Source organism: Odocoileus virginianus, unplaced genomic scaffold, assembly GCF_023699985.2.
Source record: "Odocoileus virginianus isolate 20LAN1187 ecotype Illinois unplaced genomic scaffold, Ovbor_1.2 Unplaced_Scaffold_15, whole genome shotgun sequence".
NCBI classification, from domain to species: Eukaryota; Metazoa; Chordata; class Mammalia; order Artiodactyla; family Cervidae; genus Odocoileus; species Odocoileus virginianus.
The window spans coordinates 1099497-1126169 of NW_027224277.1; the positions used below are offsets into that span (position 1 = coordinate 1099497).

Here is a 26673-nt window from a genome sequence, read left to right on the forward strand (position 1 = left end):
CTTCACTCTACAACCTCAAAGTAGAAGGGGGGCAAAACAGGGAAGAAGACATCAGTCACCCTTCCTCACTATCCAATGGGAAGAGGTATGGACGACAACATATCATTAGAGTCCATGCTTCATCTGCATCACAGCAAAGACTAGAGAAAGTCCAAACGCCGGCACAGAGCTGGGAGTGCGAGGCCACAGGGTGGCAGAAGTCCACATTGGTTGGAAGCAGAATACTGTTTTCCAACTCAGGCTCAATCTTCCACCTAGATTCTCACCCCCAGAAAAGACACACGGACGCCAGCCACCTCAAAAGCTAGGTTTGTATTCCTGGTTAGGTTCCAAAGTGGTAGAACCCCGGACCTGTACTATAACCAACCTGGTCCCCACCTCAGCTAAGCCCCACAAAGACAACATCATACAAAATTGTATTTACAGGTAAACCAGTTAAAAATTAAAGGTGTGTACAAAAGTAGGCAGGATAGCCGAAAATATCAATGCAAGAAAGCTTTGGGAAAAGGGACACTGTATTCCACACCAGAACCTGGGGGGCAATGGATTATGTACCAGGCAAGGAGAAGGGTACAAATCTCGGTGCCAATTTTAGGGGAGACCTGTCGCTCCAGGAAAAGAGTGGATGGGGAAGAGCTACTAGCTTTAATATTACAAAGTCTTAATTATCACCACCCTTCTTCCGTCACAGAGATTCACAGCCCCATGGTGAGGGAAATAGTCTCTGATAAGCCCCACAGGAAAAGGAAGAGCTCAGAAGGCATAGCGAGTCCGGATGTCCTCAAGCTTCTTGGACACCTCAGGTGGGGTTCGGTCCAGTTCTTCAGAGACATTCTTTTGTTTGTTGGGCTCCATGGAGTTGAACTGTTCACAGAGATCTCCATCAATCACATTCTAAGACATGGAAAGACGGGAGAAAGAAAAAAGTGAGATGCCCAAAGAAAATGGCACATGCTAAAGCAGCAACTGCCAGGAAAGGTTTTTTTCTCCCTCAGATATCTGAACTCCGGTTATAGTGCCAGGAACACTATTCAAAATTGCCTGAGGAAAACTGGGTGAAAGCTTTTCTCTGGCTATGGTCTGTCCTGAGGGAAGAGGTCTCTGAATATCACTAACTATTCCTCCCCCATTACTGCCTCCATAAATCCATCCCCCCAGTGCTCCTTCATTCAAGACTCTGCTGATTTTTAAGGGTGGGAGGCCCAGAGATAAGACTGGTTAAATGGGCTGAGAATCCCCCTTTCCAACCTGAGTTTCCAAGAAAGACCTACCTTAACAGGGAAATAGTAGGAACGAAAGCTGAGGTGGTCTCGCCCACAGAGAGGGGGGTGCTCGGACCGGAGGTGCATTTCCACATGCTGGAAGAAGTCATGGTCCTGGCGGAAAAAAACAAAGGACCAATCACTAAAGAAAAAAGATTTCAACTACTAGTCTATGGTTTCCAAAGGCACAGTGAACAGATAGGCCATTGATTTTTTACCACCCAAGCAGATGTGAAATAACTGTTCCTCAGGTTTCCTACTACACCAAGATAGCTAAAACCTAAATGAAAACCCCTTTGTATTTACAGAATATGAGAGAAAACACCATATGCAAAGAGTGGTTTGTGAAGTCAGATTCCTAATCCCATCTTCCTTGGCTACAACTACATAAACCAAATTTAGCCAATCCCAGACTTGACCCTAGGGAGCATTAAGTACCCAGTCCACACCACCCCATCTGGTGTGGCTCTGGGGCTTCCACCCCTGACTATCCTATAGTCACATCAGAAAACTGAACCAAATCCTGGCATATAAACATCAATGGCTTTCCCCAAGGGAAAAAGTCAAGATTCCTTTCTCCCAGATACTCCTGTCACCTTACACAAACTGGACTGGCCTCTTAGGCCGATTTAACACTAAGGAACAACCCGAGGAATGAAAAGCCAGAGGAGTGTGGAAGATGTTACCTCATGGGATGTGAATGGGACAAGGATGCCAATGCCTCCTGACAAAGTGGTGTAGACAAGCGATTCTGAGCCTCCAGGGATCAGCGTGGTCTTCTGTAAGGAAAGTACTGTTTCGCCCACATGATAGTTCATTATCACTTCTGCCTGCAAGTCAAAACCAGACTAGTCACTATGTGTGCCCTCAGAAGACTGTTCCAGATTCCCAAGAGCAAACTGCACTTCCAAAGGGCAGATTTCACCACCTTGATAAATTCATAAATTATTAAAATTTAAACATACTTTGAAATGTTCTTAGCATAGAGTTTAATACCTTCACAAACACGCTGAAAGTAGATAATTTCTGATTTATAACTGGAAAACATTTTTGTTAAATATCAAGTTTGCAAAAAAGGAAGAAACAAGGAAAGTTTAAAAAACTGCAATCTATAGGCTTGTCTTCTAAAGTAAAATGGATCTATTTTTAAAGTTCAGAGCTAAAAGAAGACATCTACAGAAGAGGAAAGCCCAGGACACACTGAAGAGCTGGTTAGTGTCCTGAGTGAACCTGTGCAACCAGTTTCCAAGGAGCCCACTATGTACTGAAGAGATTCACAATGCTAAAATGTCTCAGAAAAATCCGTTCTATCATGAGAACAGGATAGTCACTTGGTTATCTTGTGTCAAAGCCACCATGCACACAGTCACGTGCGCTGTGGATGAAACACTAAAGAAATGCTTCCTTGGTGAAGGTCCTGATGCCCCTCCTTGGGGCCGCTTCTACAAGCCTACCTTCTGAGAGGCCCCGTTGAGCAAGCCCCGGTCCCACAGGGCTTTGTTTCCAGTGGGATCCTCGTCCACTTCATCATTGGTGTTGGGTGGGAGCCGCACCTAAAATGAAGAGACACAAATCAGAGAGCTGGGTTCTGCACTCACTGACCTTGGTCACCAAGCAGCATGTCTTCCCCAGGTCCCTGCAAGCAAACCTGGGGGCACTGCATTTGGCAGACCTGAGCCAGCACCTGTTCTGGTGTCCAGTGAGTGAGAAACTCAAGAGCTATTCAAGAAAATCCAGACTGGGCTTTAAAAGATAAGCCAAGAGTGAGAGAGGCTCAAGAGGGAGAAGACAACATGTTTAATTACAGCGATTCGCTGGTGCAGCAGAAACCAACACAACACTGTAAAGCAATCTTCTTCCAACTGAAAAATAAAATACAAAGAGAGCCCCAAATTCTGACAAAGAGTGCGAGTCTTAGTCCTGAGCTCAAACTCAATCTATCATTATTAAGTCACTTGGCATGGGGAAGGCGGCAGTGAACAGCAGGATGGGGGCAGAGGAAGCTAAAAGAATGTTACACCCATTTTTACTTTCCAAATTAGAGATTACAGTATTACCACAAATTGGGCCACTTTTTTCATACATCACTGTAACCCAAGTAAAAATCAACTTACCACACAAATGTTGCCAAACTTGTCTGCCCCAGCCACAGTATCATAGTCAAGGAGACTAGCTGTGGTCACCCATCGGGGGTAGGTATCATCAGCAAAGATGATGAGCTGGTTCTCATTACGCTTGTAGCGAACCCAGATGAAACTTTCTTGGACATCAGATACAATTACCCTGTGTCCAATTGTCTGGATCCCAGAGATGTAGTTGGCGATATGCTGGGAAAAACAAGGATAGCAAGGTATAACCCTGGGGTGCAGAATCAACAGGAAAAGTCCAGGTTACCCTGACTGCAACATAGATAGGGTCTAAAGAATGGCACACACCAAAGAACAGCAGTCAGCAACGACTTCCTAGAAGGTGGGAAAAAGAGCTGACTGGTTTTAACATGGTGGGAAAATATGCTTAATTGTCAGTTTAACTCCTTACAGACACAAGCAGGATAGAAATCTGGCTCTTGAAGTAAAGAAGTCAAGAAACCTACCTACTCTTCCCCTTCTCAAGAGCCTAACTGTGAGCCCAGGAAGACAAAGACAGTCCAGATAAAGACACGATTGTAACAGCTGCTGTCCACCACCCTGCTTGGGTCTCCTTCCTCACAAGCTAGATCTGGACCCTCCACCAGCATATTTACCTTGTTCTCACACTTGCGGAGTAACTTCTTCTTTCCGAGATCATAGACTCGCAGAAGTTTTCCCACACCAATCAACACTCTCCCTTGGAATGGGGCAATAGCAGCAGGGACCTCTTCCACTGGAGTCTGTGAGAGGAAAAACAGGTGATGTGGCTGTTTTCTTTCTTTTTTTTTTTTTGTTTTCAACACATACAGCTACACGCCCTCAACCCCAAACGACTTTACAGGCATCTGTCAGGAAGACAGACAATGAGAGACCTTCTTTGACTCATTAGAGAAAATAAACCCACACATATAACGAACAGTTCCTATAAAACCAGGTGTTTGGGTAAACAGATCAGAAACACTCCATTTTGGCAATATATATATATATATATAAATATATATATATATATATATATATATATATATATAAGATGACCTTAATTCTGTAGAACTGCTGAATTCTGGTCACAAATGGCTTCCTACTTAGTAAGCCAAGAAAATACAGGGCTCATTCATTATGCATCTATTCCCCTTAGAGGGTAGTTAGCATACAGGCCTCCAGTGGGACCAGCAGGCAGTGGCGTGTCACTGGAGCATTTTTCACATGCCACTAAGAGATGGGTCAGAAAGACCTGATCCACGACTGATACAAAACTGGTTAAGTCTAAAGGACTTAGGGGCTTCCCAGGTGGCTCAGTGGTAAAGAGTCTGCCTGCCAATGTGGAAACGCGGGTTCAATCTTTTGGTTGGAAAGATCCCCTGGAGAAGGAAATGACTACCTACTCCAGTATTCTTGCCTGGGAAAACCCATGGATAGAGGAGCCTGGTGGGCTGCAGTCCGTGGGGTCGCAAGAGTTGGACACAACTTAGAGACTAAACAACAACAAGCAGGACTTAAGATCCAGGAAAGCCACTGTCTGGTTCCTACCTTGTGCAAAAACTCCAGCTTTTCCCCATTGTTCACGAGCTTGTATGTATAGACAAAGCCCCCAGCGACAGATCGGGGGTTCAGTATCAGGTCTTTGGCCACGCCCACCAGCACATACCAGTCATCGCCAGTGTTGGAGAACCTGCACACAGCCACGCTGCATTTTCAAAGAAAGGATCAGGAGTCAGGCATTAGGCACAGCCCAGAGAATTCCCATTCCAGTCTTCAAAACCCTGCATGGTCAGGGCCCCTTACCTAAAAGCGGCTTCATTCTGTTCCAGCTGGACAAGGTCCAATGTGTTCCCCTGAATAGGATTCATCACTCGGATCACAGAGGCCCACTGCCCATTGCCAGCCTTAGGAGCCCCAAAAATGGACTCGGGGAGGTTTTCATTGAGGAATGCTGCTGCCATCTCTGCGGCCAGCTCTCGCTCATCCTCCCCTGCTGCTTCTACCATTTCCTAAATCCAAAGAAGCAAGAAGAGTTGGTGCGTTCAGAGGTGGGTGCTGGGTGAGAAGTGGACAAACAAGAACACCTCCAGGAGGTGTTCACAATGCACAAAGCAGCAAAGTCTGTCCACCAAAATCATTATTCCCCAAAATTAAGATCAAAGGGAGAGGCGTACAAATAAGGGGAAGAGGAAAAGATAACTAAGGGGAAACTAAAATCATCAGCCGTGGTGAACACTTGAGAAACGTGAAGATGAAGACTGATTGTTTCCTCTCTTCTGGGCCAGATACAGTTTTACATAGTGGGGACTATTTGTTTTTTGCTCAGAAATAATTTCTGGAAGGAGATGGTGTTGTAAGGAATACAAAAGCTGTCTTCTTTGGGCCCAAATCCAGGAAAGATATAACACAGGCTATTTTGGAAGTTCCAGGAGAGAAGAACTGTTCCAGAGAAGAATACTGGAATAAATAAATAAATACTGTTCCAGTATTTATTCAGCTCAATACTGAATAAATCCAGGTCAACGTTTTAGTCCTAAGTCAAAAGAAAGCCCCTGAAAAACAAAGGACTGTGGCAAAGGACTCTGAAGGACCTGAAAAGACTCTGGATCTTTAAATATAACAAAGGCATTAGAATCAATTACAGAGAGGTTTAAACATGGTTTCACAAGATTGCCTTTTTACTGAACCCTGAAGGTCAACTGCATTACCTCTGCCATCTGCTGCTTCCTCTGAGCTTTAGTGGCCTCAGTGTAGGCATTGTGGTCAGTCTCAATGATGATAAGGTTGTTACTTTCAGGGTGGATAACAAATTTCCTGGGTGTGTACTGCAGTGGAAAGGCTACTTGATTGAAGACAGCACCCAGCTTCTCCAGCGCCAAAATCCTATGGCAAAAGGCAAGGAGTTAATAGGTCACCCACTCAGGACCAAGAAACTGGTGTTGAAAGGGTCAGTAAGCAGTCACAGCTCTAATATCAGCATTGGGGAACATGAAACAATACCTTTCTCATCTAGAAGATGATGCACAAGAGACAGGAGATCTGGGAAGGGCCTTTTACTTCAGCAACAGCCCATCACTGTTCACAGTGATTCCAGTTTCCCCCAGTAAAATTTACATTAGAACCCTCAAAGATCTGTTTTATCCCTCCAATGATAACATGATAGTGAAAAGTTAAAATCTCTTCTTGCACTGCAATTACCCAAATATATGTGATTATTTGTGTGACAGTGTTTCATAAAATAATGTGAATGCCATCTTGAACGAAAGTCACCGAGGCTTTAGGAAACCCACACAATGCAGAAAGAGATGGCTAGTACGAGATCTACAACCTCTGTCAAGCAGAAAGAAATGTTCATAAGTCAAATTGCAAAATAAGCAGAACTCAGATGCTCTTAAAAATACAGACACTTCAAAGTGCTGAAAGAAAAAAAACAGCTAATTAAGAATCATTTTAAAAGAGTATTACAAAAACCAGAACATTTTCTACAAGACTATGATTGGCAACATTCCAGGGCTTACCTGGTGGGTCAGTGGTAAAGAACCCACCTACCAATGCAAGAGACATGGGTTTGAACCCTGCGGTCAGGAAGATTCCCTTGAGAAGGAAACGACAATCCACTCTAATATTCTTGCCTGGGAAATCCCATGGACAGAGGAGCCTGGCAGGCTATAGTTCATGGGGTCACAAAAGAGTTGGACACGACTTAGCAACTAAACAACACTCTACTCCCATAAATATCCAAAATACTATGACGGGGTAATGAGCAAGTTTCATTTCTTTGAAGACATAAATCAAATACTTCACCAAATTCAGACTTAAATTGAAGAAAGTGGGGAAAACCACTAGACCATTCAGCTATGACCTAAATCAAATCCCTTATGGACTATACAGGGAAAGTGAGAAACAGATTTAAGGGACTAGATCTGACAGACAGAGTGCCTGATGAACTATGGACGGAGGTTCAGTGACACTGTACAGGAGACAGGGATCAAGACCATCCCCAAGAAAAAGAAATGCAAAAAAGCAAAATGGCTGTCTGAGGAGGCCTTACAAATAGCTGTGAAAAGAAGAGAAGCGAAAAGCAAAGGAGAAAAGGAAAGATATTCCCATTTGAATGCAGAGTTCCAAAGAATAGCCAGGAGATAAGAAAGCCTTTCTTAGTGATCAGTGCAAAGAAATAGAGGAAAAACAATACAATAGGAAAGACCAGAGATCTCTTCAAGAAAATTAGAGACACCAAGGGAACATTTCATGCAAAGATGGGCTCGATAAAGGACAGAAATGGTATGGACCTAATAGAAGCAGAAGATATTAAGAAGAGATGGCAAGAATACACAGAAGAACTATATAAAAAAGATCTTCATGACCCAGATAATCACGATGGTGTGATCACTCACCTAGAGCCAGACATCCTGAAATGCAAAGTCAAGTGGGCGTAGGAAGCATCACTACGAACAAAGCTAGTGGAGGTGATGGAAATTCCAGTTGAGCTATTTCAAATCCTAAAAGAGGATGCTGTGAAAGTGCTGCACTCAATATGTCAGCAAATTTGGAAAACTCAAAAGTGGCCACAGGACTGGAAAAGGTCAGTTTTCATCCCAATCCGTAAGAAAGGCAATGCCAAGGAATGCTCAAACTACTGCACAATTGCACTCATCTCACACGCTAGTAAAGTAATGCTCAAAAATTTCTCCAAGCCAGGCTTCAGCAATACGTGAACCATGAACTTCCAGATGTTCAAGCTAGTGTTAGAAAAGGCGGAGGAACCAGAGATCAAATTGCCAACATTTGCTGCATCAGCAAAAAAACATCTATTTCTGCTTTATTGACTATGCCAAAACCTTTGACTGTGTGGATCACAATAAACTGGAAAATTCTGAAGGAGATGAGAATACCAGATCACCTGACCTGCCTCTTGAGAAACCTGTATGCAGGTCAAGAAGAAACAGAACTAGATGTGGAACAACAGACTGGTTCCAAATAGGAAAGGAGTATGTCAAGGCTGTATATTGTCACCCTGCTTATTTAACTTATATGCAGAGTACATCATGAAAAACGCTGGGCTGGAAGAAGCACAAGCTGGAATCAAGATTGCTGGGAGAAATATCAATAACCTCAGATATGCAGATGACAACATCGTTATGGCAGAAAGTAAAAAACTAAAGAGCCTCTTGATGAAAGTGAAATAGGACAGAAAAAAAGTGGGCTTAAAGCTTAACATTCAGAAAACTAAGATCATGGCATCTGGTCCCATCACTTCATGGTAAATAGATGGAGAAACAGTGGAAACAGTGCCTGACTTTATTTTGGGGAGCTCCAAAATCACTACAGATGGTGACTGCAGCCATGAAAAAGATGCTTACTCCTTAGAAGGAAAGTTATCACCAGTCTAGACAGCATATTAAAAAGCAGAGACATTACTTTGTCAACAAAGGTCCATCTAGTCAAGGCTATGGTTTTTCCAGTAGTCGTGTATGGATGTGAGAGTTGGACTATAAAGAAAGCTGAGCGCCGAAGAACTGATGCTTTTGAACTGTGGTGTTGGAGATCCAACCAGTCCATGCTAAAGGAGATCAGTCCTGGGTGTTCATTGGGAGGACTGATGTTGAAGCTGAAACTCCAATACTTTGGCCACGTGATGCCTCATTTGAAAAGATCCTGATGTTGGGAAAGATTGAAGGCAGGAAGAGAAGAGGACGACAGCGGATGAGATGGTTGAATGGCATCAGAGACTCAATGAACATGAGTTTGAGTAACCTCCAGGAGCTGGTGATGGACAGGGAGGCCTGGCGTGCTGCGGTTCATGGGGTCGCCAAGAGTCGGACACGACTGAGCGACTGAACTGAACTTACCAACACGTGAGTTTAAAAAAAAAAAATCAACTGCTAAACAGTAAAGACTGTCATTCTCTAAGAAAAAAAAAAAGAAAATATCTGCAAATCATGTTATCTGATAAGACAATTGTATACAGAATATAAAAAGAACTCTTATAATTCAATAATAAAAAGACAATAATCCAATATACCTCACTGATGAAAATGTAAAATGGTGTAGCCACTTGAGAAAGCAGTGTAGCAGTTTCTAAAAAAGCTAAAGTTACTAGCAATTCCATTCTTACAGGTATACACCCAAGAAAAAAGAAAATACACACACAAATAGACCCTTGTACACGAGTGTTCACAGCAACATTATTCATAATAGTCAACAGTGGAAATGAGTGGTTCTGACAGTAAGTACCATGACCAGTGGTGTTTAAACTGTGTTCCCAAGAATTCTGCTTACATGTTTCACATGCAAGACACACAGCACACAGCAGTCTTCCCTGATTTTCTTCTGGGGGGAAAATGCTGATGCTTTAAAAAAAAAAAAAACTGAAAATCTGTGGTGTTGTCAAAATTTATAGGAATCCAGGAAATTGCACATGTCAATAAAACAACTAAAGAACCCATGGATGAGGCTAAGACTTAACAGGCAGAGATGTGTGTGAAAAGCATTCCAAGAACAAGTGCAGAGATAACAAACCAGGAAGGAACATATGGAGGTGTGCAGGGAGAACAAGTCTGCTGGAGCCAAAGATGCTGAAGCTTAAAAACAGAGAGAACGATGATGATAAAGTTCCTGAAAGCTTCTGCAAACAAATCTGGGAGTTCACCTGACTAATAAGTGATTCATATACCAAGAGGCCAGAGTTCCATTGTAAACGAGCAACAGTTGTAACTAGAACACGTGAATGGCACTGGTAACATTAAAGAGTTAAAAAAGAAAACAAAACAAAACCAACCACCAAAATTTGACAAAGTCAAAACTGACTAGGTTATCTTCCATCTTGCAGTACAGGCAGTGCTCACTCCAATGTGATCAGTATAAATAATCTGTCAACCAGCAAAAGGTCTAAATTAATTTTGAGATTAATAAATAAGATATAACACTGCAAATGCAAGACACAGTGAGAAAAGACAATCAGTGATCCAACAATGCCTACTATAACACTAATTCAACAGCATGGCCCTGGAAAACAAGAATCTTACATCTCAGAAACTGAACTACATTGCCAAATATGAAAACATGGTCCCAAAGTCTTAACAGAAGCTAAAGCTCCCACACACCGAAACTTGGCTACCAGGTACTCAAATCCTGAGCCAATGAAGGTTTCAATTACAACACACCAGGCCCAGGGCAGAGTCGGCTCTGTGCCAGCCTCTCATGGGGCTTCAGCCGTGGGACTCTCTCACCTCAGGGTATTGGTGGAGATGGCCACAATGCCCTCAGGGCACTGTTCAGAGGCGAAGCCAGAGGCAAATTCCAGGGTCTCATAAGACAGGGGAGTGAGATGGAAACGAGACTGGTAAGAATAGCTCAACCATGAGCGGCTTGACATGGCCAGCACCTGAGGAAAGAAAAACATCTCTAATAAGCTTGGGAAAAGCCCAAACATGATGTGCTAACCCAATTACTCTGTCTCCAGATTTCAGCGTGTGAAATACCCCAAGGCATTTTAGAAACCTAAAAGGCTACCTTAAGAAAAAGAGGTCTAGAGAAGGGTCAGTACAGCATTTGCTACAAGTGCTGGCTCCTAGCCAGCAATCACTCAATCTCCAACCCCGGGCTCCATGTGTGTAAAACGAGAATACCAACACAAAGCTGGAGAGCTGCAAGGATTCAACTGCAGTAACAAGTAAAGAACCCGCAGGCCCCTCAGCAACACTGACATTCTTAACTACAAAGAATGCAATGTTTCCTGGCCTCTTTCACATTGCACAGTAAGTCACAATACCTATACCAGTTTACTCCTAGGTAGTGGTATCCTACATGGGAGGTTTCCAGCTAACTCTCAATTCACTTCATTTGCTCAGCCTCAGGGCTGAAGGGATCGATATTCTAATGCACCTATAACTTAATCATGGCACAGTGCCATGGAACCTCAGTTAAGAAGCTCGAGATTAAAGGACTCAAGATTTACTGCATGAAGGAACTGAATCAAGATAAAGCTAATGTCCAACTAACTAACTAACTACAACACTTGTGAATTAATGACAGCAAGATTTATGCCACAGGGCTCAGTTGATGCCACTAACATCCAAAAACTTACTGCCCCTTTCATTACTTACTGCCTCCTGGCCTTGCATCCGGACACGAAAGAGTTTCACAGGACGGGACCCCAGGTACCTAGTGCGGGTGTCAGACAGGTCCCCAGTGACAGGGTCCAGGACAGTTCTCAGCAACACACCGTTCTAATAAAAATGAGAGAGGTGTTTAAGGCCTAGGCGTAATGGAAGCTTCTTTAGCTAACCTATTTCCGTTGGAAGAAAATGACTAGGTGGTTTAAATATATAGTCATCAGCCAGCCATTCATTCATTTTCCTAAACCACTCACTCAAATAGTTACTGAGCATTTACTAAGTGAAAGGCAGTTTCCTTTCATCGTATATCCTTAAAATTTTTTATCCTTTATGTTAAACCCTTTACAATTTTAAGATACATGTACAGTTTAATATACCCATGCCTATTGTGGTCTCTAAATACCATTTCCCTTAAAAAAAAAATAAGAATCCTGAGAGAAATGGCTTATTCCAGTCTGAAGCGAGAATGTTCCAGATGTGTGTGGAGCACTTCCTTGTGCCAGAAGGAAGCCCCCAAAGATAGTGGGCACCTGTTAATTGGACAAAGGAAGCAACTTCAAAAGGAAAATTCCCACTTTTCTAAATTGTGGGAACTTAGTATCTAAAACAAAGACTGTGATAGTCTGATGTAAATCTCAAAATCTGCAAATGTTACCTAAAATTAAAACAAAAACAAACATTTCATCAGTCTTCATTGGAGATTGCTATGGCACCAACCTCTACTCTAAAAAATAAGTGAACAAAGGGGGAAAAGTGAAGCGTTTATCCAAGAACTCGGGTCTGAAGGCCGTGATGCAGTCCCCATGGCAGTGGTAGTACAGCTGGATGCACCATCCAGAATCAGAAACACGCGCTCTGCCCTGGGGATGAGGAAGAACCGCGCTGTGATTTTCTGGGAGGCCAGCACATGCGTAGGATGGGAAGTAGGAAATTCCCCAAGAAAAATGATCTGGTTTCTTTTTAACAAGCTGAGACAGTTGTTAAAAGAAACGTGAGGACTTCTCTGGTGGTCCAGTGGCTGAGACCCTGTGCTCCCAATGCAGGGGGCCCGGTTTCAATCCCGGTCAGGGAGCAAGATCACACATGCTTCAACCAAGACCTGACACAGTCAAATAAATAATAAAATAATGTGAGAGGATTAAGCAGTAAAAACTGGACAGTTTTATGCAGATTCTGAGGAGAACCAAAAGTAAAAACATTTTTTCAGAACAGAAAAAAAGGGAGAAAATGAGAACATGCGGGTATCAGAAGCTATTAAGGAACTTAAATTCTGTTAAGCATGATATTAAAGCTTCAAAATACACACTCCTCTGTTACAGCTACATGCTCAAGTTCTTACAGATGACACTATATTGGATCTGCCTTAGAAGAGAAGAGAAGGGAGAGGCAAAATGCTGGTAACTGGTGATGGGTACATGGAGGTTCATTTCATTAGTCTAACTCCTGGGCACGTTTGAGAATTTCTAAATTAGGAAGTAAAATTAAAAAGCAAACAGTTCCCTGGGCTAGGCAGAAAGAAAAAAAAAAGGATATGGTCAAAACCCCTGACACTCTGTTTCTTGCGTTCCTGCCTTTCATGCCATGAAGGGCCTAGGTGCTTTGATAACAGGGAACACGGAGGGGCCCTTTATTGCTAATGGAGCCCATCATGAACAGTGAGGCCCTCTGTATCCATGGATTCTGAATCCACAATTCAACCAACCCTAGATCAAAAATATTTCAGGGGGAAAAAAAAGCAGAAAATTCCAAAAAATAAACTTGAATTGGCTGCAAATGTACAGCAACTATTTATACAGCATTTCTTACATTAAGTAATTAAGTAATCTAGAGATGATTTAATTAAAGGTTACGAGAATATACAACCATTATGCCATTTTACATAAGGGACGTGAGTATCCTCTGATTTTTGGTATCCAAGGGAGATCCTGGAACCAACCCCAAGGACATTGAGGAACAACTGGATTATAGTCTCACAAACGGCAAACTGTGAAAACCACAGGCGATATAGTTGTGCCCCCAAACAGTCACTGCTAAGCAATTTTATCAGACTCTATAAAATACTTTTTTCCAGCCTGATTTCTTCTAAATTAGAGCTAAAACAAGTGGAACCGAGAGCAAAGCTGATCACTTTCATAAGGTGGGTAACTAAAACACAGGCACAGAAAATACCCGCATTAAACAAAGCAGTCATGAAGTAAAAGATGCCCTGACCCCAGCAGTGTGAGTTTCTGGATCTCTTACCTGGAGTCCAATATTCAGGTACAAGAAGCCAATAGAACCTCTCTCCCCCAGTTCATCCTGCTTCTCAGTCCCACCCATCTCCACAATACATAAGGACTCAGGCTGGGCCGGGAGAGCCTGCATGCTCAAAGGCTGCAAACAGTCCTAAAGAGGAAAGAGAAAACAAAATACAGCAAGTGACCAACTTTGGGAAAAACCTGCCCAGAAAAATCTATTTCTTAAAAGTGAAGAACAGCTCTTTTTCGTGGACACGGAAAACCTGAAGAATGAGTTCTCAACAGGTATGGGGGTCACTAGAGAACTAAACCTTAAAACAAGCTCTGGAGAGGACTGGGCTTCCTCTTTTTTGTAGAAGTGGATAATGGTAAAAGGAAATAAGCAAAGGGCACCTCTTTAAAGTCATCTAAGGCTCTTTTCTGTAAACACAGTCTTGGATTTTGTTTTTGCTTGTTTAAACTAAAAAAGGGAATCAGGACTTAAGCCAAAGAAACCTTTAGTCGTCTTGGATCAGTCATTTTAAAGCACTGCAGAAGATTCCTGAGGTGTGGTGCTACAAGACTCAGAAGCAGAAGTATAGATTCAGGGCCCAGCCCAGCTGATCTCAGAGAGGGACATCAAGAACGGGCCAGGTGCTCAGGTTCCAACTGGAAGACCCTTGAAGTTGAGGGTGACACTCACTGAGGGGTCCAAGGAGATGATCCTGACAGTGTTGTCCACCAGCCCCACAGCCAGGAAGCGAGACCGCTGCTCTCCAGGGGGCACATTGGCCAGACTCATGCACACCACATCTGCTGACATCTCCTTCCGCTCCGTGTACTCGTTCAGCTGTCCTGACTACAGGATTGAAGACAGAGGTCACAGACCATGCCACCCCACCCCCAACTCCTGAGCCTGGAGAAGAAAGGGGGCTTGCTAAATAAGTTCTTTTTTGCTTCCTCTCACTCTTCTTACTATAATTGGTGACCAAGAATTTCTCTACTTGAGGTTCTAAGACTGAAATCTTCAGGCTAATGGCAAGCAAAATAACTGACAAGATAATCAAGAGAGCTTTGACAAGCATAATGCATCACAAATTTCCTAAGCCAACCTAGATCTCAGGAAATGAAAACATATCACTGTTTTATCTGTTCATAAAAAGACTCATGGGTGAAACAATTCAAATATGGCAGTTAGAGACAAAACATTTTAATCATAGGTACAGTTACACTATACAAGTTGGTCACATCCAGAGATTTCTTGAGAGTATAATTAAATATGGCTAACTTTCCATATATAAAAGTAAAACAAAATTTTCTGAAACTGAATCAGATTGCAAAAATTAAACACATAGCAAATATCTGGTGGAAAAAAGTGTGAAGGTCAGAAAAAGCATTTCATTGCTAAGACGGCATTTCATAACTCCAGTTTAAGAATTAAAGACATGAAAATGTATCCCCTCCAACTCCCAGTAAAGGACTTTCCCTCCTCATTTCTCCTTGTGAATATGTAATCTAGACACCTGGACTGCAGCTCCCATCTTCAACTCTGAACTCTACACTAAGTCCCACTGCTGCTGCTAAGTCGCTTCAGTCGTGTCCGACTCTATGCGATCCCATAGACAGCAGCCCACCAGGCTCCCCCGTCCCTGGGATTCTCCAGGCAAGCATACTGGAGTGGGTTGCCATTTCCTTCTCCAATGCATGAAAGTGAAAAATGAAAGTGAAGTCGCTCAGTCAGTCGTGTCCGACTCTTAGCGACCCCATGGGCTGCAGCCTACCAGGCTCCTCCATCCATGGGATTTTCCAGGCAAGACTAAGTCCCACAGTGAACAGTAAAATAACATACGGGATCCATTTCAAAATAGACCAGCTCTCCTCCTGTTAGGGCGATCACCACTTGTCGCTGGTTCACCGCACATTTCACAATTGTTTTCTTCCCAGGAGTCTTCCACTCATTGACTCGCTTGTCTGCTCGGATGTGCCGAATCCCATCAGGATATACCTAGAGGCAGTAAGAGAAAAAAACCCCAACTTCAGCCATTTAGTGATTAGTGATTATAAGCATGACCCTCATACCATCGGATCTGTTAGATCTAGAGGCATTGCATTTAAAGCACCAGTTGGGTCAATGACAAAAAGAGTTTAGGGGTTCCAGGCAAAGTTAACTTCAAAAAAGTTCAAGTTTCACAGCATTAATTTCAAAGAAGTTCAAAGCTCATTAATGTGAACCCAGCAACCAACACCACAATGAAGTCAGGGAAAGGACAAAGTAAGGGAAGCAGGTAAGTAGCTCTCTTGAGAATCCTCACCTGCACCAAAGCATCGTCTCCTAACAAGGAGCAGGACAAGGTAGGGGTAGTGCCCAGAAACCCAGAATCAGTCACTTCTTCTACAGTCTCTCCGATGGACAACACCAGTGTGGCATTCACGAAAGACACAATGATGTAGGCATCAAACTCATCTGAAAATGAAAGAGAAGAAAGAAGCTGGTTAGCTGAGAATTCATTAGCTACAAAGCCAAATGAAACACACTAAGCATTCTCTTCAGAAGCCTTCCAAGGCACTTCTTCTATGTGGAGCCATCACACTCATGTGGCAAACAGCGTAGGATGATCCAAAAGATAATTAATGGTCATAACAGCCTACAGATACACTTTGCTTCCTTGAATGGCTAAGCAGTTAATAGAGTACACATGACCACATCTAGTACCTTGGAAAACTAATATTTTCCTGAGAACTTTGCTAGAAAGATGCAAGAAAAAAGTAAGAGGAAATTTTGAATACTACAATATTTTTGTATTCAAAATATCTTTGTATTCAATTCAGTATGTATTAAAGCTAAAGCTTCTTTCAGGTGCCAGTCACAATCCATTAAGAGATACTCCCTATAACCAAAAAAGGTCTCCCCCTTTTCCTGAAAGAATCTTACATAGGAACATAAGACCTAATGAATGAAACAGTGACTATTTTAGCCTCTATGAGACTAAGTCATTCTAGGATATGGAGCTGGAAACTAAGAATCCTAGGATGTCCCAAAAGGAATGATGTAAGAACACTGGATAACAAGGAAGAGGGGTGGGGGGGGGGGGGGGGAGGTAGCTTATATTGTCAGTCCTTGACCTCTCTAACTTTTCATATTTAAAAATCCTAATGGTTCAGTGGTCACAAGCAATCCAATTAGAATCTGCTTTCCATTTAATAAAATGTATTCGGATAAACAAACACCAACGAGTTTTGAAAAGACGTCAGAGGCATACAAGTAACCCCAAAAGTTTCTCACGTACATCCCATAGTTAAAGCTGCCTATTTCCTACACATTCCACCCCACAACATAGAACAATTTCCATGTGTGTCTCCCATATTTAGAACAATGTTTGGCATAAAGCTTGATAAATGCTCAATAGATGTACATTCATTTTTTTAAAAGATGAATTGAGATTTTCCTACATTTTAATTTTCTGTTCAATTTCCCTCTTCCTGCCCCCTTCACACAGAAATCTGGCAAGCGAGGGTCAGAATGCCAAGCAGACAAGGTAATAGACTGGAGTGGCTACCTCACTCTTAGCAGAAGCAGTGAAAGCTTGCTGGAGCCCTTGTCTGAGTCCAACATCATAGGCCTGATCCATCCCACTCACATCAAGGACACAGTTTGGATTCTGATTGCTCCAAAAGTGGTTCAGCTTAACTAAGATTACTCAGTAGGTTCAGCAGAATTAGTGTTCTTTACAGAAAAGGAACCAGGTGAAAATGAATTAGGTTAGCCAAAAAAATTCATTCCAGTTTTTCAGTAACAGCTTACAGAAAAATCTGAACAAACTTTCAACCAACCCAGTATTACTAGTGTGACCTATAGTAGCATTCTGAATTAGGAGGATGTAAAAGGAGTAGATGGCAATCAGCATTTTAAAATATAAACATATAGAAATATAATTTATAATTTATTAAGGGTTAAGTACTGTACTGAAAAACTTTTGCTTCAATTAATAACATGTGAGCACTGAATGAGTGGCTAAAGGGCAAAAATCGAAAGATTTTCCCAATGGGTATAATCTTAATGGCTACATCAGGGATCCAGAGGAACGGTTCAATTTCCAAATCACATGAAGTAATGCTGGACAAGCAAATAACTGGTTTCAGATGATTTCACATGCCTGGGGACACCTTATAAAAAGACTGCTCTGTCAAACTGTACTGTTCATCACCTTAAAATATTGAGTACAGACATGTCCATCCCTGAAGTGGATGTCCTAACAGCTCACAATAAAACCACCATCAGCCTCTAAGCAACACCAAGCTCGAAGGCTTTACTCCGGCTCTGTCTTTAAACTGGAACTCTCTGCTGTAAAAGTTAGCAGGAATTGCTTAATTTTAACAGTATATAAATAGTGTACTTTCCCACGTGCTCAACACTGAAACCTTGTATCTCACAAGCTATGCCAGGGCAAATTAAAGCCAAACAATAAAGGGCTAAAACTGGCCAGGATTTCAGCTTCTTCCTTCAGTCCAGGGAGGAGGGTCTCCAGAAAAGAAACCACGCGTTTTTAACCTATATGTGGAGACTGAGGGGAGTGAGGAAAAGCAGCAGCCCGCGTCCTTATCCTCCCCCCGACTCAAGGCCCCGGGCAGCTGAGGTGTAAAGATAAAACCAGGCTTGGTGGTCTGGGTCCTGTGTTTGCCGGGCAGTTCAATAAGCAGCAGGCAATGGCTGCTGTCTGAAAGCTGCAAACGTCCACTCCCCTGTGAATGCTAAGCACTGAGACGTCTACCCTTCCCATTCTATGACCAGGAAAACCAGAAGCAGACAGCGGCTCTGGCTCCTAGGCAGGCTTTAGGGTAAAAGCTGGACTAGAGAACAAAATAAAGATTCAGTCAAGGCAAATACCAATGAACTATCAGGTCTATGTTGCCTTCTTCCAGAGGTTTCAAGTTTCATGTAAAATACCATTAGTTCCTATCTCACTGAAGAATCTATTAGCGTATGAGACCGCATCTGTCCCAGGTAAGTGGGACGTCTGAGCACTGCGGAAGCAGCCCACAGAAGAGGGGATGAGCCCTTCTTTCTCTTGTCCTAGTACCTCAGGCTCAACAGAGCCCGCTCCAAGAGGAAGTGAGTGATCACTGAGATGACTGAGGCCTTCAAAAGTATCTCATTCTCACTCCATATTCAGACTACTCAGTGTTTGTCTTGCCTCAGCACAGGCCTCACTAGACTCAAAAAGAAAAAAGCAGGGGCTTGCTCCAGGGCCCAACCTTTCAGTTACACATGGAACATATAAAAACATCAAGGGAGAGTATGAAGTTAAGATTTTCTAGCTACAGGCCCTTTCGGCTTAATGGGAAGCAAGTCAATCCTATGTTCTACATTCTGTGGGAGAAAGCGACTCCTGCCTCTGACCACTTAACATACTGGCAGATGGGTGTGCACTATGCAGTGCACATGGACAGCACACTGCTAAGTTACCCTCTGAGAGATGCTATCAGGGCAGCCTCAGTATTTTGTGCAACTCCCTCTCCCTGGGCAAACTCTTAAGACCCCACAGTAGACCCTAGCAATAGGTACACACCTGTGGTGATCAGCACCTTCACCAGCCACCTGTGGAAGAGAAAAAAAGGCTTGGTATTGGTAGTGTGCATCACCAAGTACCAGCCAAGGTTAGTAGTTGCCTGGAAGACTGCAGCATGTGTGCACATGTGGAATAGTAACTTAGGAAATCCGGAAAGAGAATGAACTGAGAGAACTTGACCTCTTTTATGGGTGAAAACCCAAATTATAGTTCCTAAAGAGTAAAATTTATCAGGATTTAGTAGTTTCCTAGATGTTGGTATTTAGAGGAGGAAACATTTTAGCAAGAAGCTCCATCAGGCAATATACCGCTCACCTCTAACTTATCAAACATCACCCCAAAGTCTTTCCTGGTTCTCAAACACATGCCTCTTCCCTCTCCTCTATCCCCTCCTGGCAACAACATGCCTTATCTACCAGAACACACAACAGTTTTGTATACTTTTTTTTTAGATGACACATGCTCTGAGAATAGAATCCTATCTTAATTACAAAGCAGCAGGATGAGAATACTGAACTTGTCCTAGTAAACCAACATGACCCAGACTTACTTAGTCAAATGAACACTGGGTTGACATTCAGGAGACAAAGCTTTCAGTCTCTATTACCTATGTGCTCTATCTTGAGACAGTCAACATCTGTGATTTTCAGCCTTCTTAAAAAAAAATGAGAGATAACTTTCCTGCAAATCTAAATTGATTTTACAATAAAAGTTTAGTAAGTCAAAACAAAAAACAAACAAACAAAGGAGCACACTAGGTTTCATCACAAAGGCTGTTTCTAATTCAACGTCTAGAGCCTTCACATCAGCCAGCCCCCAAGGTAAAGGGTGAACATCAACACTCACCAGTTTATGACCACTTTATGAAGACAGTACAAAACTGGGGAAATCTTTCAAAACCAACCATCCAATAAATACCTTCTCAGCTAAAATGAACCTACTGCTTTCCTACTCACTTATTTCCTTCTACTCAGATAGGATTCCAATGCCCACATGAAGATAAAATTCACTGTGTATTCTATTAATAGAAAGAGGTTTCCCTCCTACACATTTCCCAGCTCCCTTAAACTTGTTCCATACAACCAAAACATCTAAAAAGCAGGAAGATTTCCAGCTGTTTTCTTGAAAAAGCTTTGTATTCTGGCCAGTTACACATTCCTGAGGGAACAAGAGGAAAATGAGGTCTAGGAATAGAAATGACCTACAACCCCAAAGAATCAAAGGGAAAATGAGAACTGAGTTTTATTTCTAAGGGACTGAAATTCAGTTGTCACAAGAGTTTTCTGCTATTGCATTAATATGCATTTTCACAAAACTTTCAAATTTTTAGGATGAGGTGACCATTTTTATTCAGGAGCTCAGACTTCCTCTTTCTTCCATTCCTCCTTTTCCACTCACCCTAAAATTCTGCTTCAATCAACCTCCACTTCCTTTAAAAACAACTACTATACCTACTGAACAGAACAGCAACAAACCTCTTAACATCCAGAATACCTTCAATTTCACTGTGATTTCAACACAACAGGAGAAAACATCATAGAAGCCAAAACTTTTCCTTACATCATACCTCTAACACATATAGAAAGAGTACCTTAATGATGAATATAGTTAAACAACCGATATATGACAGCTCTATGATACTGAAGTGTCTATGTACTGAATATGAACAGTCACCCTGGGTGCCTCTTACCCTTGTGTACAAAATGTAGTAAGTGAAAGCATCTTGATTGGGAGCCTCAAAAGCAGTGTTGAGTCAAAAAGTTTCTAGTATATGAAGTGACATAGAAGTATTATGAATGCAGCCTCTTAAGCTTCTACTGTCAGTGGCACCTGGACCCTCATTCAGACCTCTGGGAAAGGGCTGCTTACCTTCAATGTGCCGACGCACTGTCCAGACAGCATTGGGGTTACCGGGTAGCTCTGAGACAGCCATTTCTGATACCTGACGGGAAAGAGACAAACCACAGACCCAGTGAGCGTGAAACTCAGCTCCTTGCTTACAATCACACTAGATAATACAGTCCCTATAATATAGCAGTGCTCACAATGTACACTGGATTAAACACTGGAACCAACTAGTCAAACAGAACATTAAGAACCAAAAGGCTAGAAGTACTGTCAACTGTCAAAACTGACTTCAGCAAGAAGTGATGGAACATCTAGGACAGCTGCTGCAGCCAAGGCCAAATGCTTCCTTTTGAGTATAACATGCCTGCATCCTCCACAAAAAGCAAGCATGTGGGAATGAAACAGTCCATCTCAATTAGCATCCTTTCCTTTGCTCCCTTAAGGCGAAATTCCACATCTCTTCACATAACAATTCAAATGTCACATCCTTTAGAAAAAATCTTCCCTATTTTCTGGACTGGCAGTCATCTCTCCCTCCTATAAATTCTCATAGGAATCACAACCATCACCTCTTAGGACACTTATCTAAAAGTAATCTGAGGAACTGTTTTGTCCTTCCTACTAGATTTTTATGCCCTTTAATGTCAGAGTCAAGAATCCTCTGAATGTCGTATAGACTCTCAAATGAGAATAAATAAAAAATGTAAGATAAACTCAAAATGATCTAGATGAGAAAACAAGATGTGGACTAAACATTGTCTATAATGTCCTTGCAATTTTTCAAATCTAAGACCATCTAAGATAAAAATTTTATTAAATATTTTTAAATATTCTAGAGATAAAAAGTCAGCCTATCATACTGAACAATTGAACAGTGGAACTACATTTTACAGGAGGAACTCAAGAACATATATGCTGCACTACCTGACAGTGATCCTGCTCAACTGAGACCATAATCTAGCCGAACAAGATTCAACAAATAGATACACAGGAACAAAGCAATGCCCAACAATTTAATAAAAAATATTTTTGCATAACACAGATTTTTTTTTAATAGAATTAGAAAAAATCAGGAGGCAACAGAGGACTCAAAAACAATGATTCTTCATCAGGTTCTTTATCTCCCAATACCGTACACAAAGTTTTGTTAATGCATGTATGCATTTTTTTGTGTTTGAGTACTTACTTTCACCAGATGATCATTGGGATCCAATGAGCAGCAAGTAACTTATCAAGAACTATTGGTCTAAATTAGATTCAAGTCATTGAAATTTTGGTGACTTGATGAATATTTGGGCAGTCAAAACTTTTTAAATCCCCTGAGATGGCAATATTAATAGCTAACATTTATTAAACAGTTACTATAAGCCAGAACTTGACCAAGTTCTTCTTTTGCATTCTCATTTAATTCATACAGCAATCTTTAAGGCAGATGCTATTAAGCCCATTTTACAGAAGAGGAAACAAAAGCTTAGTAACAGCTATTAAGCAGAGCCAAAATTCAAAACAAAGGTCACCTTGCCTGTGTCCCAATAAAAATTTACAAAAAACAGGTAGTGGGCCTTTTAAGAGCCTGGAGTTTGCCAACCCCAACTGCTAAAAGTAACTGCCATAAGGAAGATTTATTTTATTCCTAACAAAATCAAGCCCAGGGCTTGCTAAAAGGCATCAACACAAGAACCATGATGATTAGAGGATATGGGATTTGAGAAGACAATTTTGAGTGTCCATTTCACCTAAAAAGTCCAACAATAAAGGAGTCATTAAATAAATTCTGATCCACCCACTGTGGAGGTATATTGCAAAAACATTAAGAATTGTACGACTTAAAAACACACAGTAGTAAGAAATAAACTTAGTAAGATATAAATATATATATACTGTATTTAACATAGTTAAAAATGTAAGTATTTAAAAACTATGCAGAAATATCAAGACTAAAATGAGATGCAATAAAATGTGCCATGCAGACTTCTCAACCTACACATTGTGGCGCATGAACCTGGAACTAATAGTTGTTTTTCCCCTTTGATATCCATTTGCCAAATTTTTAAAGTGCCTATTGTGTTAACATGTTAAAGATTAGGAAATTTAAACTGTAAACTTTATGGAAACAGGTGAAGAAGAAAACATTTTTGTTTCATATAAACACTGAATACATCTTTGACCTCATCAGAATAAAACCTTAGGCTGCTTTGCCAGCACTTCCCTCCAAACCCTGCATATGATCTAGAAATTCCAATCTTACCTCAAGTCCATGCCTTAACACTCTCAGAGATGACCGCGGGCCCCTACCACAGGCCACATATAGCTGGGGAGTGTCTTCATTGGCCAGGTCCGCTATCTGCACAGAGAAAAGCGGGGGAAATGTGTACTTGTGCTACTTTTCCACACACAAATTTGATTATTCTCTGGGGGACAAACCACTTTTTTAGTTTTTATTAGGCTTAAATATTACTACAGGCCCTGGGCACATGGAGTGAAAAAAAGACCCAATGTCCCAGAAGTCCCAAAAAGCAAGCAGTTTGAAGCAGCAAGTTTTAAGAACAAACAAAGCTTTTATCAGTTCCTTTTTTTGGTCACACAGCACGTGGGATCTTAGTTCTCAACCAGGGATGGAACCTGTGCCCCCTGCAGTAGAAATGCAGAGTCTTAACCACTTTATGCCAAGGATTTATGTAAAGCTTTCTAACTCCCCAACTGCCTTCAGCTGCTTCACCCTTATACTCTGGCGAGTCCACGGACATGCTACTGAACCTCTTTGACTATGAGGTTAATTGAAATTAAAACTTTAAACTCATTCATATTCAAAAACAGTTGGTTAGCACTGCTCATTATGGAGTGACAGGAAAGATCCACACCTGGCAAAACAAAATGGGAGAGAGGCTGTCCAATTCATCAACCAACACAAGGTTTTTCAGTGGTCTTGGCTGAAAGAAGAATGTGTCTCCTTCTTCCAGAGGCATGGCAGATGAAAACTCAGGTTCTTCATCATCATCTCCAAGATGTGCAATTTGATATAAGTAACTGGGGAGAAGCAAAGATTTCAGGTAAAATATTTTGTCTGATATATATTATAAATGTAATTAACACTTCCATATGTTATACAGGAAAGCTGTCAAGAGAGTAAACCTTAAGAATTATCATCATGAGAAAAAAAATTTTTTTTCTATTTCTTTAATGTACCAAATGACATGAACTGTGATAACCATTTCATGATGTTTAAGTCAAATCACTATGCTGCACACCTTAAACTTATACAGTGCTATGTCAATTTTATCTCTGTAAAACTGGAAGAAAAAAAGCCAATAAGCATTTAAAAAGTACTTTTTCTGAAGATGTTTGCCATCAACATAATGCTCATAAATCAGTTTAATATTGAGTCAGTATCTACAGTTTGAGATCTCTGCTTATTGACTAGGGTTTTCTATATCTTTAAGAACAGGATACATACCCAAAATAATTTAAAACAAAGACTAAAACAGATATTTGCACAGCAACATCCAATATGGTATTATTCTTAACAGCCAAAAGGTGGAAAGAACTCAAGTGTCCATTAACAGATAAATAATACGTGATACACACATACAGTGGGTTATTATTCATAGATAAAAAGAATATAGAGCTGACACATGAACTCTGAAAATACGCTACATAAAATGAGCCAGACAGAAAGAGCGAACGTGTGGCCAGCCGCACTCCGGTCGCCAGGGCTGAGGGAAAGGGCCGTGAGAAGCTAATCCTTAATGGGCACATGGGCTCCGTCTGGAGTGATAAAAAAAGGTTGGAAAATGGTAGTAATGGTTATACGACACTGCAAATGTAACTAATGCCACCAAAGTGAACATGTTAAAATGACAAATTTTATGTTTATACATATTTTACCACCAAAAAAGAGATAATGGGTGCTAAAAAAAATGAATGTTTAAAACCTATTTATTAATAAAGAAAAATATTATTATTCACTACTGTATAAAAATACATAACTTACAAAACACTACCCACTATGATTTTTATGCAAACATTTAAATATATATATACACAGGAAGGCTACACACAAAAACATGTATCTTTGGGCAGAAGGATTAGAAGAGACATTTTTGCTTACAAATGTCTCTCTCCTGGAGAGAGAAATGGCAACCCTCTTCAGTAATCTTGCCTGGAAAATCCCATGGATGGAGGAGTCTGGCAGGTACAGTCCATGGGGTGGCAGAGAGTCGGGACACGACTGAGAGACTTCACTTTCACTTTTGTTTACATGCACTTTCCTAACTTCTCTACAATGGAAATTCCTTGTTAAGAAAACTAAAAAATTGGAAACGGTGAAAATACTCGTAACAGTAGGCTAAGTTGTAGAAAGTGAGACAAAACAGGTATAAACTGGAAAAAGGAATAATAAAAAGACAGCTGGAATAAGCTCCATGAGGATGAGTTAAGGACATAAAGAAAAGGAGAACAACTGTAGAAATGGCAAAACTGGAATAGAATCACAGAATTCTAGACAACACTTTCATTTTCATTACACAGAAATAGCATCTGATAAGTGTTCTGCATGCACTGGCAGAACCTGAACTAGAAAGCAAAAGCATGGCATCTCAATTCACAAGCAATCTGGAGTCTTCAATACTGGTTTTAAATTCAAGGCCAGAGTACAGTTCAGAGCTAAAAATTCATTTGTCTATGAAAAGCCATCAAAGACTGTAACATAGGGATGAGGAAACGATTTCATCAGGGTTCTGTCCTGTTTGCTTAAAGAGATGACCCTCTATAAAGGTTGAGTTTTACAGGACAGACAATGAACTGCATAAGGAATTACGGAACGAATTCAGACTAGTACCACAAAAAAGGAATACAAAAATAATAATCAACTTGACTTTCAAATGAAAGCTGTAGAGACAGCAAAATCGAGACTTGATGCTCAAGTTGCTGGAATTGGCCCGTAAGACATTAACAGAAACAGTGAGGACGGCAAAACCAAGTCATGGAAACTACCTGGACGTCCATCATCTGATGAACGCATAGAGATGTGGTGTATATAAATACACACAACAGAATACTACTCAGCCATAAAAAAGAACAAAATAAGTCATTTGCAGCAACATGGATGCAACTCGAGATCATCATACTAAGTCAAAAGGAAAAAGACAAATACCACATGGTGCCATTTATACGTGGAATCTAAAAATATGACACAATGAATCTATCTATGAAACAGAAAAAGAGAACAGACTGGGGTTGCCCAGGTGGAGTGGGCTGGGGAGGGATGAGGTAGGAGGTTGGGATGAGCTTTTATGTGAACAACAGAGGTCATGCTGGACAGCACAGAGAACAAAACCCAACATCCTAAAATGAACCATAACAGAAAAGAACATTAAAAAAAAAAAAATGAAATAGTGAGGTTGGAAAGACTGGTGACACGGCTGGGAAGCTACTGTAGGTACTAACGAGTTTCAACTTCAGATTTGTACAAGTGAAGTGTCTATGGAACATCTATTTAACACTAAGTAGTTCAGCAAGTATTTATTCAATGAAACGTCCAACAAAAAGCTCGG

General features: G+C 41.3%; 1 protein-coding gene across 1 annotated transcript in view; it reads right to left on the reverse strand.

Moving 5' to 3' along the window:
* Positions 1-293: 293 nt before the first annotated feature.
* The window catches only part of SF3B3 (splicing factor 3b subunit 3), a 38440-nt gene continuing 12060 nt past the window's right edge, over positions 294-26673 (reverse strand). Inside the window, exons 9-26 of the mRNA XM_020896651.2 lie at positions 23983-24148; positions 23370-23465; positions 21143-21215; positions 16019-16170; positions 15556-15711; positions 14410-14565; positions 13732-13875; positions 11479-11601; positions 10603-10757; positions 6079-6253; positions 5174-5379; positions 4919-5075; positions 4006-4131; positions 3377-3589; positions 2717-2815; positions 1949-2092; positions 1272-1376; positions 294-894 (exon numbers count right to left, since the gene is read on the reverse strand). Of these exons, the coding sequence (XP_020752310.1) occupies positions 754-894; positions 1272-1376; positions 1949-2092; positions 2717-2815; positions 3377-3589; positions 4006-4131; positions 4919-5075; positions 5174-5379; positions 6079-6253; positions 10603-10757; positions 11479-11601; positions 13732-13875; positions 14410-14565; positions 15556-15711; positions 16019-16170; positions 21143-21215; positions 23370-23465; positions 23983-24148 (2587 nt within the window). The 3' untranslated portion in view covers positions 294-753. The remainder of the gene's footprint in view (positions 895-1271; positions 1377-1948; positions 2093-2716; positions 2816-3376; positions 3590-4005; positions 4132-4918; positions 5076-5173; positions 5380-6078; positions 6254-10602; positions 10758-11478; positions 11602-13731; positions 13876-14409; positions 14566-15555; positions 15712-16018; positions 16171-21142; positions 21216-23369; positions 23466-23982; positions 24149-26673) is intronic.